This window comes from Amia ocellicauda, chromosome 15 (assembly GCF_036373705.1).
Source record: "Amia ocellicauda isolate fAmiCal2 chromosome 15, fAmiCal2.hap1, whole genome shotgun sequence".
NCBI lineage: Eukaryota > Metazoa > Chordata > Actinopteri > Amiiformes > Amiidae > Amia > Amia ocellicauda.
This window is the reverse complement of record NC_089864.1, coordinates 15,527,474-15,542,539: the sequence shown is the minus strand read 5'-3', so window position 1 is coordinate 15,542,539 and position 15,066 is coordinate 15,527,474. Positions and strand designations below refer to the sequence as shown.

The following is a 15,066-nucleotide window of genomic DNA, read 5'->3' as shown; positions in this document are numbered from 1 at the left end:
AGTTTCACAGACATGTGAGTAACAGAAATGTAATAATGTGTCCCTGAACAAAGGGGGGTCAAAATCAAAAGTAACAGTCAGTATCTGGTGTAGCCAGCAGCTGCATTAAGTCCTGCAGTGCATCTCCTCCTCATGGACTGACCCAGATTTGCCAGTTCTTGCTGTGAGATGTTACCCCACTCTTCCACCAAGGCACTTGCAAGTTCCCGGACATTTCTGGGGGGAATGGCGCCAGCCCTCACCCTCCGATCCAACAGGTCCCAGACGTGCTCAATGGGATTGAGATCCGGGCTCTTCGCTGGCCATGGCAGACACTGACATTCCTGTCTTGCAGGAAATCACGTCCAGCGAAGGTGGGTTTGTGCCCATAGGCGACGCTGTTGCCATTGATGTCTGATAAGGACCTGCCTTACAACAGGCCTGCAAGCCCTCAGTCCAGCCTCTCTCAGCCTATTGCGGACAGTCTGAGCACTGATGGAGGGATTGTGCGTTCCTGGTGAAACTCAGGCAGTTGTTGTTGCCATCCTGTACCTGTCCCGCAGGTGTGATATTCAGATGTACCGATCCTGTGCAGGTGTTGTTACACATGGTCGGCCACTGCGAGGACGATCAGCTGTCCTTCCTGTCTCCTGTAGTGCTGTCTTAGGTGTCTCACAGTACGGACATTGCAATTTATTGCCCTGGACACATCTGCAGTCCTCGTGCCTCCTTGCAGCATGCCTAAGGCACGTTCACGCAGATGAGCAGGGACCCTGGGCATCTTTCTTTTGGTGTTTTTCAGAGTCAGTAGAAAGGTCTCTTTAGTGTCCTCAATTTTTATAACTGTGACCTTAATTGCCTACTGTCTGTGAGCTGTTAGTGTCTTAATGACCATTGCACAGATGAATGTTCCTTAGTTGTTTATGGTTCATTGAACAAGCATAGAAAACATTGTTTAAACCCTTTACAATAAAGATCTGTAACATTATTTGGATTTTTACAAAATTATCTTTAAAATACAGTGTCCTGAGAATTGGACGTTTCTTTTCTTGCCGAGTATACATTATTCACAAGCAGTTATTTTTAGTTTTATTAAATGGATAGTTGTCTTACCATGAGTTTCAAAATAAAAATATTTTATTTTATAGGATACCATGATTTTAGTTCACTTTTCAGTTAGGTAGTTATGAAAATTGGTTGCTGTTGAGGAGGAAAAAAAATGTGACTGATTTATATGGACTTACTCAGAATAGAAACCAACAGATATCTTCTGTAAAAATGGAACACTTTCCATTAATTGTATGAGATCTGAATCTGGATATGGAAATAAAGTATACAGAAAATCAAACTTTTTCTATACCACTATAGACCATATTGAAGTTTATTTAAAATGCTCTATATTCCAAAGACAACTGCTTTGTGAGTTTTAACATAAAAGAGATTCTGCAGTGCTAAAAGCATTTAGATTTTATGATCAAACACACACTATGAAAGCAGCTTCTATTTCCACAGGTGCTTTGAAGCTCGTCACACAACAGCAGCAGGCAGACGCCTCTTGCCAAGTGTCCGTGCTCATTAAGCGCAAACCAAGGGGAGGCTGTCCTGACCACTATTTGTTGTTCGCTCTCCTTGTACTGCCGTTTCTTCTGATGATCCCCGACACTCTTCAAGCAAAGTTCTCCTTTAGTCCTACATTGAAAGTCACTTACCAAAAAAAACCAACAACCCTGAAATACAAGTACTATTTAGGTTATTAGTCATGTATTATACATACAGTTTAACAAGGTATGGATTTTTTATTCCCTAAAAGGTCCACATTTCATATCTAAACTGAAATAATTTAATATTTATAAAATAAACAGAAGACAAAGCTTTAAATATAAAATTGTATTTGAATTTAATATGGTTTCTGTAACGGATTATTTTTTCTTAACAAAACAAAAAAGGTGCATCAATGCACCGAAATAAGGCATGATCTGTTAAATAGCAGCACTCAGAAATTCAAACATTTCCCACCAGTTTCAACAGCAAAGACAGTCTTAAGCCTAGCTCATTGTGCATTAGCATCTTCCCTGGCCCCCCATTCCACACAATTTGCAACATTAACTACAGAACCACAATTTCTCTCTTCAGGCCCCTTGCTACAGCTTGTGAAGTCAACTGAACAGGGTCAGAGATCCCCATTAAAACAAAAGGCCAACAGATTTGTAAAATCTTTAATACTCCAATTAAAAGCACCACTTCAAGCTGCTCTGCAAGGTTTGTAACAGAGCTCACCAGCATTTGGTTTTAAGGGATACCATTTAATAACAATGCAAATCACACAATTCATTTAAGGAACACATTGATGTACAACAAAGCAAACATGCAACAAGTGATTCTGTATTAAAGAATACATGGACATTTGTCACCAAAGCCCAAAACCATCAGGCAACTTATGCTTCATTTTCTGGAAAAGACTGCAGCATTTTCCTTATCTTCCACTGAAAACTTAGGCACCTGCGGCAAGGGTTTGCTGTGATAAATAAAAACAGCAAGTTAGGATGTTCAGCGCTTACCTAAAATTAAGAGACTTGCTTACCAAGATATTCATATTTAAAGCTACCTCAGACAACAGTAGTTACCATAAGTAGTTATGGTATTAAACAGATGTTTGCATTACATTCAATTCAAAAGTGTAGTTCAGTCTCACTCCCTCAGCTTTGCACAAAGCAGATCAAGCGTTCACTGCTCAAAACAATGCTCTAAGAAATGCGTTTTATTGCAAAAATAAAAATCACACCACTTTGTTGGTTTGTTTTGTACCTGAGGTTTGTTACCGTGTTCCAGCTGATTAACTTGTGTTGATACAGGGTTACCAAAATAGTTCTGAAGTTCTCTCTTCGGTCTTGTATTGATGGAAATATATTGTAGCATTAATTTCCCTAGTGGTTTGAGTGCCTCAGGTATTTAAAGTTAGAGGGAAAAGAAAAATCAACACTGTGCTATTATTCAAGAAAATCTCCCATGACTAAGTGCAGCAGCAATGGGACTGATCATAAAAGCTGTGATCTTTGCATGTGGACATACACCCTTGTTGATAAACTTCTACTACAATACAATTTAAAATTATTCTGGTCAATAAGTCACTTACACAGTTTTATCAGGCTTCTTCAGTAGCTTGCGTGTACAAGGAGACACCAGATTATCTGTTGGACTCCTGATGTCACTCCTGAAAGAAATCAGCACTTTTCAAGCTCAGGGGAACAAAGTAAAATAAAGATCTGTGGAGAACATTATACACCAATTAGGAACTAGGTGAAGGTCTATAATAAGCACAGGCAGTAACAGCACAGAAATACAATGACAAGCACCAGTAATTTACATCCTATATATCAATGTCCAAGAAGAAAAACAAACCACAGTCACAGCCATCACCAATTTAAGCATACTTCGCTTGAATCTTCTTTCGTCTCGATGAACTTTGTGTTGGAGGTTGCTGGTTCGGATGGAGAGTTTTCTGCAACACTTTCTCCGAACTCATTTTCAATCTGAAAGTTTGAAAGAATAAAATGCATACAAAGATGTAGTAGAAAACTGGACTCAAAGTGAACATCAGCAAGACCAGTCACATTCAACCACTTTGGTCACCATCATGTTGGACAACAAATCGGAGATGGGGATCTTATAGAAGAAATCAAGAGTGATAATGGGATGGAGCACATCTGGAAGAAACCGCACACTTTGCAACGGAAATTACCCCTTTCCCTGAAGAGAAAGGATGTGATCAGTGCATATCGCCAGTGCGCACTTTTTTGTCACACCTGCCAAGTGCTGCCTCTCCTGACATTACACTCAAACCCCCAGCCGCAGGGTCACAACAGCGCCATCTAGAGGCCGAAACACTGCTCCGAAAATGGTTTGCGCTTATTAGAGGAGCTTCTCAAAAGCAAGTACTTTAGTCTTTAGATCATTCACTGGAACTGGATTATCATCACGCCACGGTATTGAAGGCTTATTGGACAATTAACGTAACGTAAACATAACGTCGACTAAATTGTGCATGCAGGCGTGTTTTCATAGACATGCACAGGCTTTGATATGCAAGTGATATAATTGTTCACACCATATATTTGGGTATTTCATGACACTAATTAAGTAAATGCAAAACGTATTCGTCTCCCAAAACAAAATGTCATGCCTACACATTGGAAGGATTTGTTGATCATCACAAATGTAATAAAGCAGTAGAAATGTCATTATTTGCCAATACTCATAGAGGCATCCTTTAGTGTTGGCTTTACTAGCATGAAAAAAAGACCTTATTATGCTTTTAACGACGAAGACGGGTTAGCTTTCTGTAATCTGAGTTTATATTAAATGGTTGGATTTAAATCGGTTTCTTCCCCTGTAAATACAAGACATGTTTGCACAACCGCAGCGTCTGTACATACCTGTGCGTGTTGTCTCCGCTGGCTGCGGCTGACGCACCTGTTCGCTTCTTATGCGAGGTGGAAGGTGCCGCGCCGTGACGTATTTCAAACACGCTGCGCTGATTGGTGGATATCTTGGCAGTTCCAAAACATATTGCTTCGCATTCTTGTAGCGCAGATGTCCGCAGTTCTGCACAGATCTGCAGGATCCTACCGATCCCATTGGTGGAGCAGCGCAGCTCTGCGCAGAAATGCGGACATCTGCGTCACTCGAACGCTACGTTGGGTTTCAGGAATGTTGTCAGTTGCAACAATTTCTCTGATCCCATTTAATCTCTAAAAATAAAATTCCCTGACTGAAACTGTTGACAATAACACACCCAGTGAGCAATTTGATTTAAACAATAGCTAGATTGTCGATTTAAAAAATAACTTGTTAGGTGATAGGCTGTCCCCATTCAGACCATATTCCAGTTATGAGCATGTTAAATTTAATTTAAATAGATTCCTTATGTATAACCATTTATATATATATATATATATATATATATATATATATATATATATATATATAATACAAATTAATAAGAAGGCAAAGGAATAATAATAATAATTATTATTATTATTATTATTATTATTATTATTATTATTTTATTATCTCTTGAATGATGTAATAACATTATAAAGAGTCGGCTAATATGGAAACTGGAAATATAACCTATCCAGCATCAACCAGTTATATAAGCAACAACATGGAGTACTGGAGGAAATTGTCCCAGTAGCACAGCCTAGCCCTAGTCTAATATATTATATGAAATGTTCAACTGTCTGTGAATTGACTGGCTTAGACATTTGGAAAGTAGTGCCATGGAGCCATCTACACTGCAGTGCTATAGTTGTCCAACTATATTTTATTAAATCTAAGATTGAATTCACATGAATGTGCATTTGTAACTGAATTTCATGCAAACATGTACACCGCATCTGTATTTGACTTCTTGCAAAGTACTTGACAGAAAGTAGTATATTTCTACTGCTAATCCTTCAAAATAATCATTAAAAAACTAAACAAATCCACTAACCAAAGCAAGAAAATCCAGGTTAAGAAAGTATATCATTTACAGCACAACTTGTTTAAGCTTTAGGTTCTTCTTCACTACAAAAATATAATGCTAAAATATAGAGACTATCAAGATTCATTGCTGTGGCTGTTATATACTTTCTCAGTCTGTAAGCAAGAATGGAATATAAAAGAACAGTCACATTATTTATTGTGACTTTCAAAAAAAATAACTTGGCATACTTAGGTTCAAGAACAAAGAGCAAAACTGTTTGTTAAGAAATCTTTAATTCACTACAATGCTTGTGGATTAATTAATCAGCATAAAACATTACAGATTGTTAAACTGTAAAATGGACCGATGTAAAGATTTATTTTATTAGTTTGCATGTAGCTAAGTATACTCCTAAGCTAAACAACAAAATGTCCAATTCCAAAGCTTTAAAGCTGGTTCTACACACTAGATTATATAGCTTGTGCCATAACAATGAAATATAGAACCCTAAACTGTGAAGATTTGTTATTCTTTCTCATTAAATAAAACAAAGCATTAAATGTTTTACAAAATAACAACCAAAACAACAATAATAAAAATAAACTACAATAAAATGTTATTCATAAATCACTCTTCATAATAAAATTAATCTACTTATATACTTACATATGTGTAATTTGTGAAATATAATTATAGTCAATAATGTAGTTAAAATCATTCAAGTGACCTCATTCATGACTCTCTTTCTATTTTATGAGAAATGTCTAACAATTTTGCATTTCCACATTTTTCTTTCATAATTTACCTGCATTTCTTTGTTTCACCCTATGCTGACTAAAATTATCTTTACTGAAAACTTTAAAAAACAAAATACAAGAACTGAATGAGAAATTAGAGAGAGATGCATATCAGTGCTGCACCACCATGCCTAACCAACAGGCAAGGGCTTTTTGGTTTTGTGTGGCTAATTTGCTTGTTATCTTCTAATAACCTGTGCAAAGCGTTTTGAAATGTCATACAAATAGCAAATAATGTAGAAATCACACAGAGCACATACAAATACAAATTAAGACTAAATGAAACATTATATGAGCCCATTTAATGTTGTGTAAGCAGCAGTCAAATATTACTGGTGTGCAACTGTTTATTAAAACTACAGCTATGGTATTATAAATGTATTAGTATTAATAATAGTAATTATAGAAAAAGTTTTTATAGGCTACCCCTTAGTGTACACAAATTCTCTCATTAGTAAATGTGATTTCTTTCCTTTCCATTTCATGAAGGTGGTTAACATTGCTTTCTGTACACTTAATACAAATTTTATATGAAGAAAATGGAAAAGCACAACAGATTTGAATGAAAACCAGTTCTAAAAAATGCAGCATGGCAGCAGATATTTAATACAGAAACCCTCCTGTTAATTAATGTTTTTATTTTATAGAAATAAAACTGTAAATACTTGGCATCTACTTACGGCACCTGGAACAATTGCATATTGACGTTTGAATTAAACAACCTCAAAAAGGAGAAGGAATTCCACAACTACACGTTGGTCACTATAACATTGAAAATGCAAATATGTCCAGTATGTTGCACATGACTGCTGTTAAAGACAGACCTTTCTGAACTGAATTACACTGAAAGAAAGCATATTTTGTGTCAGTAAGTGTTTCACTCCTGTTTTTTTTAATGATTCTCTTTGCTGTTTTAAGATTACGTCTCCAAATTTATTTTGAATCAAGCATTTTAAGCATCAAGTGTAACAAACAATGACAGAAGCAATAAGTACTGGAGTTGCTCTATTTTTCAGCAAGATGATAGGCAGCACCACTTCTCCAGTGATATATATATTTATATATTCTTTGCATGTCACAGGGCATGTAATTTACTGTAGGTATGGAAAATTAAGATGTATGAGATTTCTGGAATGTAGAATATGTTGAAATTCTAGTTGGATTAAACCACATAGTAAATTTTAACTATACAGAACCCACAAAAAACATGGATGAACACAAAAACTAAACTAGACCATACAACCATAAAATATTTACTTTATAAACCAGCTGATTATTAATTTGAATAGTGTATATATTGTGTAAGTCCTAATCAGGTTGCTTTTTTTAATTAAAGCACGATTGTCCATTATTAAACTTTGACACTTTATGATTGGTCTTATTGTAAACCAGTAATCTACTGCAAATAATAAGACCTAAATAACGATGTTTACGTTGACTTACAAAATGGGGGGCTTCTGGGATTAGATGGCATAATATAAGGCAGGCAACACTACAATGCTGTGCATTTTGTAGGTTTACCAGCATTCTGTTGTTCAGGATCCTATGGGTCTCCCTGCTTTGTGGTGGTTTTACACATTGCCTTGAAGGGGTGACCTTAAATTTGTACCTTTTGTTCTTTTTAATAAGACTTCAGTCACAGTTATCAGTTAAGCCACAATAAAGCAAGAGATAGTGCAGTAAGAGGGCTGCAAGCTCTCACACTCATTCCCTGTTATAACCATCCATGCCAACTCTACGGCCTTGGCCAGAATCCCCAGGCGACTCCAGGCAGCACCAAGGCAATTAAGATGGAGGAAAAGAGATTCACAGCATTGTTGTCCAAGATAGGTTTCCCACATATCCGTTTGGATGAGTTTGTTTCATAGTTCACAACCTTTCCAATGCTTTCATCATAACCTGAAAGACAAGCATATCCATTAGCATGCAGAGTTCACTGCAATACAGCTTCCTCACCATGTCCTGCTTGGAGTTGGACAGATTTGTACATAAGAGAAGGAAAACTGTAAACATTGGCAACATGAAAAGATTAACTAAAGTACATTGATGAAAATGTATGAGTCAATCTAAATTAAACAGATTCATTAAAATTATAAGTTGTACATAATCATACAGGTATCTCCAGTATAGAAGCATTCATTATATTTTTAAAGCATTTTTGCACAAATTGAAATTGATCAAAATAATGTCAATTCTAGAAACTGACCGAAATCTACATTCCTCCCCCCCAATATCACTATGCACTCATCACGTTTAAAGACAGGTATTGGGTTTTAGGTTTCAAAGTTCAGGGTAATTTCCCACAGTTGTGATTTTCTCTGTAAATAAAAAGGGTGTTAGGGCTAAGTTAAATATTCAGTTATCAAAACAAAACAAAATAAACGTTTGTGTTCATGTTGTAGTTTATGCTTTGTAAACATTTTTTAAGCTAGAGAATCCCTACACATCTCGGTCTACATTTATTATACAGCCAGTGTGCTCACCTGAATATTGCATCGTTGCTCCCAGGTACGAATCCAGCAATGAACCCAACAGGCCTGCTGCAGCGCCGTACACAACAACAGGCCACTGTGGAGCCGCCAGGTTCAGATCTTTCACAAACAGCAACTGTGTGATGAAGTATGCCAGACCAACTACCATTCCTCCCAGGAAACTGGCTATGAGGCCCACTGTAGTCACACCCCCATTAGTACCTATGGAGTGTACAAGAAAGTTTATTTCAGATTATTCATGTTTCATATAGGGAAAAGCATCACTTCATGTCAGTTTAATCAGATTTAATTTACAACTTCAACTTCTAGATCACAGCTTCTGCCTTGAGGAAGTCACATTGCAGACTGGGTTTTCTAATGGAAAGGGTTTAGTCTGATTTCTGACATAATAAAGATAATCGCGTCTAATATCAGAGCTCCACTTTCACAACATTTTGTATTTTGCAACCATGGTAGACATTTTCATATACAACTGTATCAACTACTGTGGCTCAATGTGCTATATACACTATGAGGGGGAATTCTAATTAAAACCAGAGATAAACAGAGAAATGCTGTATAATGCAAATTGCAAAAAAACGAGGAAAGTGGGAGTTTATTCAATCCATTGAAGTTTTATAAGACCCTTTAAAATTCAAACAGATCACGACTGCTTCTTTAAAACCCCCTCCTGTCTGAAAGCAGCCAAGCACACAATAGCAATCAGCAGATAATCATGTGTTGTACTGTTGAAAATTGAGTGAAAATCCCTGAATTCTCTTCATGGTTCTCTTTAAAGCGTGTCTTAAAGCAAAGGCATTTCAACAAAATTCCATTCAATTCTAAGTCTACTTTCTGTATGTGTATAGAAATCCTAATGAAAATAACATCAATACAACTGATCATTGCTTTGCTCCATGTCATTTCACCTTTTGATTACCAATATATTAAGGTTTCAATCCCTTGGGTTTGTTTGAAGTGCTCCTCCTATGAATCACAGTCGATTATTAACCAAACCCAGTCCCTGCTGTCACATGCTGGTGCAATTCAATGGAAGCACACGTGTGTTCCTCCAATACGTCTGAACTCCAGTTTGTTCTTACAATGCATTCATAGTCTTTTATAATGATTTTGTTTGTGCTCGGACCATAACATTATGATTCATTAAAAAAAACCTGTTACGCACTACATAATTCAGATCTGATATGCTTTTTTTCTGAAAGTATCGAGATAATGTTAACCATTGGCCTACTTTACACAAGTTAATTGTGGTTGTTACTCAAATCCTGCACAGTCATTCTTGGTCCCTAAAGCTGAAACTTTTGACCCAACAGTCTAAGAAAATCTGTCGCAAGGTCTAAAGCAGGGGTTCCCAAAGTGCGGCCCTCGATGATGGTGGTGCGGCCCCCCCAAAGCCAAACTTCAACCACCCCTTTTCTGAACCTTTACTATATTTGTACACTTTCTGAACATTTTCTGTTACAAATTGGACATGTAATTTGGGGGAAAATAATAAAACAACAATTAAAGTTAATAAATGTTCCCTAACAGAAATGTATAGGAAATAAAACGGTATGATTTGGGACACATTTCGTTTTCATTTTCTACTGCGGCCCCCCCATCCCATGCAACCTCCGGAATGTGGCCCCCCATAGCCAGACATTGGCAACCCCTGACCTAAAGCTACACTGAGAATCCATAGCCTCCACACAGACTTTCTTAAACACACTTTGTGAATAATGCATTTTAATCAGTTGTGGCCAGAGTGAGTCTCACATAAGTAATGATCTTATGTGGAGAGAGGGTTAGGATTAGAAAAGCACCTCCTCAGTGGTTTATGACACTAGCGTACACATGAAAATCGCTGGTCTTACCCACTGGGACTTCTTTCCATGTTGTGATTAACCTTGGAGAACTCGTACTGATAACAGGTCCAACTTCAGATGCCCATGTGTCCCCAGTACTGCAAGCCAAGGCGCCCAAAAGAGACAGGCACATCCAGGTGGCACTGTACTGCTTCCCAAAGTCCACGGGAATCTCCCCTGGGCCTGCCTCAATCATGTAGAGGAGAGCCAGCTCTGTAGGGACTCCTCCATTGCAGAACACTTGCACCCAGTTCCTCTGGCCACCTGCAGCACAGACACAGACCCGACTGAAACACTGATTGAGCAGGTTTTAGTTTCCAAGAAAAACACACAGGGGTGGGTAGATTACACAGTAAGAGGTTGCAGACATCATATATGCATTAACCAAGGAAGCCAGCGACCTACAGTCTTCAAGACTCCCAAGAATGTACATGCTTTGTGCTTTAGTAAAACAGATATTTTTACCTTCTTTATAATCAGCATCTATCCGCTTCTTAATTTCACCCTTCCACTTTGTCAGTCTGGAGGAAGTTATGAAAAACGCCAGCAGAGAAGCGAAGAAGCTCATGTTGGCCATCGTTAGAATGAATCCAACTACCAATCCTGAAAATGAGCACACACGATCACAAACGACAGAAAATTGTTTAATTGAAATACTCCTAAAAGATCACAATTGTCAAAGTAAACTTTTAAAAGTACACCCTCCCTCTTATAAACTATAGAAAACCATTCAAATATTGCATTAATAAAGATATTAATGTTAAACAGTTTGATGTCCCTGTGATTAACACCTGATATAATAGCCTAATACGTCAGTATCAATTGTTGCTGCATCTGTATACCAACTTGGACTAAGTTGTTGGTGTTAATATTGATTTACAGGTTTTTAATTGAAATGTATATATCTTACAAACCAAAGGAACATTTACAATTGTTCAAATAAGCAATATACAAAATATTTGCATTCTACAGTATATAAGTAACATATGGCACAAGCAAAGTGGCACTGGTTGGAGCAGCTTCTTATACAGTTAGCAGAGAATGAGAGAAGGCAGAAAATGCTGATAGTGCTCTTGGTCAGGGACTTAAACTTAAAAAGGCATCACAGAGCCATAGATATCAGGCATTGGGTAACCTATTGGGACTCGAAGCTGAGTCTTACTTGACAGCTCAGCTAAGTACGGCCCAACAGAATTGTCTCGTATTTGTTACTTGAGTTTCGGACTGTAGATGTAAGGATTAGGTTCTCACATACTAATCATGTGTTTTTACCCAGTAACGTAATGGGGGCGGGGGGCAGAAATCAATTTTCTCTCTTTTAGCTCATCGCATTTCATGCCTCTGATTAAGAACCGGAAGGACCAAACCATAGACAATGTGGCGTCTGATGATTTAACAATCGGATGTGCTTGCGAGTACTTTGTTGTGAAGAATGCGTTGCTGGTTATATTCTAATAACTGGATTACACATAGCAGTCCCCAAGAAAAGCAGAACAGATCTCTTCATTATATTTCCATTCACATAGAGCTGTATTCCTGTACAATTTGAAGATAACATAAAATCCACAATGACTGCAATTATTTAAGATTTCCTTTATAGATCTGCAATCTGGAAACCCCAACCCCAATACCCACACCATGAAGACTACCATCACTATGTCCCTAAAAAGAAAGACCAAAAAGGAGATGCGTTTTCAAAAACATAAAGAAAGAAATTACAAGCAATGCAATATGTGAAATTTACCTCCCAGTGCTCCACTGTGGTCAAGACTTTTCCTTTTCAAAGCTCGTGACGTTAGACATAAGGGAACCAATATCGAAAACAACCAGCGCCATGGAGAAACTGGGTGTAACGTACCTAGGAAATAAATATAAATAAATACATTTTAATTATATGTGTGTGTGTGTGTGTGTGTGTGTGTGTGTGTGTTAACGTATGTAATAAAAAGACTCTGGATTCCTGTTTTTTAAACATGTACTAAATTATGGATTACTTTATAAAGGCATGTAGAGATATATATTATAAATATGGAATGAAAATGAAGTACTCAGGCTTTTTGTTCAAATTCTAAATACTTTTGCATTTATAGAATTTAATACATTTAAATTGGACATCAGTATTTCAGTTAAACTCACCATAGTACGTACTTGCAGTCATGGAAATGATCCAGAATGACAAAGAGATTGCCAATGTCATACACAAAACTATCATATCAGACATCATCTTGAAATATTCTTTTAACAATATGTCATCTTCAAATTGGATCATTATTATAATTGACAAGGATACCTGAAAAAGATAAAAACCTCAGGATAATGAATGCATCGTTAATATAATTACTTTAATAATTGTGCTATTAATTAACTAAGATGACAACACTGGGAAAATAAATGATTACATGTATAATCTACATCAGACATCCACTCAAATCAAACGTAATTAAATCGTCCAGTTGTACAAACATTTCCACAACTCAGGTGTAAAATCTGCTTTCTGCACAGAGCCAGGTCTGTCAGACTGCGCATGACCCATTTTGTGTCTGGTGTTGAACTGCATACGTACACTATACATGAGTTATGTAATACACGTGTAATAAAGTACATACTTAAACAATGTAATAATAATAATAATAATAATAATAATAATAATAATAATAATAATAGTTAAAACGTTGAAAGGGGATCTGAATAACGTTGGCTGATTTCCACTGTAAATGGATGAACAGATTGAGAGTAATGTGGTTTGCAAAACTTGAATAAGCAGCAGCATTCCTGAATGTCTATTTAGACACCTCAATCAATAATACTAAATACATGAATACAATTATAGTACACGTGTTCCAAAATCAGTTAACATGCTAAAATATTTAGGCTAATTATTACAAATGCATGTTACAAATCTCAATCTCGACTCTCGATACGACTATAGATATATATGTATAAACACACACACACTACATATAACGTTAACACGCAACATGAAATATGATTTTTTCACAAGAAAACACATTGCTAATGAAACGACACCGGCCTGAGGAAGTCACAAACATGCACCTGCTTGGGCCGAAGCCATAACGTTTTCTTTTTCTGGAAATTCCCATTGCGAAGAAATTGCACTTCAGTCTCGATTAGAAAAGACTGTAAATGTGGATGTTCAGTGTGAAGTTTATGGGTTACTAATCATCCCGCATTGCTGATACAGAGGAAGCTGGCTTATCAGTAAAAATATCCACTTCCGCTATCCGCCCCCCGCCTCTTGAAGTTGATTGGTTCGCTGATCTCTGGGTTTCAGCCAATCAACGCTTTGTTCTGTGATTCTGTCTTCTCCGCATACGATGGAAAGCAGCACATGTGACGTTTACACGCAAGAATGTATAGTCTGCTTTTTAAAGGAGTACCCTAAATGTGTAATGTATAGTTATATTAAAAATACTTTAAGACAGACTAATGGATAACGAATGTTAAATATGCGCAGAGATTTAAGCATGATGTAAAGAATGTTTCATTGCCTTTTTGGTTACACTTATCCTTTGATTGAAAGAATATTTTTCCAAGTTGTGACCACAAAACGTGATGTGATTGGACTTCAAATAGATACAATGGGATGTTTAATAGCAAAAAAAATAACTTTGTTCAAAATCATTCATCTGTCAACAAATACAATCAAGTCAAATTTAACTCAAATTTTTGATGTTTGACTAAAACATGACTTGTATTAAATTACTGTAACATATGTGAGACAAAATTATAGTGTATATTAGAAAACTATATTCTCTCACCTTTCTATTTAGACTTTGTTTCGTCATTGATAATATTAACAAATGAGCTGTCCAATCTTAATGTCTTTGTCCAGAATAATTATTATTTTCACACATTTTGATTAAACATAAAATCAAGGTTCTTAATCTTATCTATTTTAATTATAATAATACAATGTTTACTTAAGGTTTAACCTACTTAGAAAATAGTCAAAACATAATATTTTATTTCAATTACAGTTTAATGTTTTGGTTAAATAATCCAAGGAGATACTTACACATAAACTAAACAATGCAACATCAAGGAAAAGGAGGAAAGAAGTGTGCATTGACTTTCAGTCTAATAAACTCAATGAACATCAACAAACAAATCAGTCAAACAAAGCAAATTAACCTAATTCCTACCTCTTGAGAGAAACTTGATACAATCACGAAGGGAAAATGGACCAAAAGAAATATATATCCCTTGATAATGAACTTCAGTTCAGTTTTTGAAAAGCTGACACTGTTGGATGTTAAGTACTCAGTTCGGTTCTACCAGCGTGTGACTTCTGACGTTCTGAACCTAAAACCATTTCAAATAACCTTGGCATTCAGATTTAAGAATCCACAGGCTTGCACATATGGGTGAAAACAGTTTGAATCTGAGTCAATTGGTTTCATTATGTGACCTTGCAATACTGACGTAAATATATAAGGTACATACATTCTAATTTTAGTAATCTCTTC

At 36.5% G+C, this 15,066-nt stretch overlaps 1 protein-coding gene across 2 annotated transcripts; it reads right to left on the bottom strand.

Moving 5' to 3' along the window:
- Nucleotides 1-5,720: 5,720 nt before the first annotated feature.
- Nucleotides 5,721-13,814, bottom strand: tmem19 (transmembrane protein 19). 2 transcript variants are annotated; one of them, XM_066723885.1, is made up of 7 exons: nucleotides 13,634-13,814; nucleotides 12,716-12,869; nucleotides 12,324-12,437; nucleotides 11,045-11,182; nucleotides 10,589-10,843; nucleotides 8,727-8,936; nucleotides 5,721-8,142 (listed from the first exon to the last, which is right to left on the bottom strand). In XM_066723885.1, the coding sequence occupies exons 2-7, from the start codon at nucleotides 12,846-12,848 to the stop codon at nucleotides 7,979-7,981; spliced, it is 1,014 nt and encodes a 337-aa protein (XP_066579982.1). In that variant the 5' UTR covers nucleotides 12,849-12,869; nucleotides 13,634-13,814; the 3' UTR covers nucleotides 5,721-7,978. The 2 variants fall into 2 exon arrangements, with proteins under 2 accessions (XP_066579982.1, XP_066579983.1); XM_066723886.1 differs by having other exon boundaries at nucleotides 12,728-12,869.
- Between the last annotated feature and the right edge of the window lie 1,252 nt (nucleotides 13,815-15,066).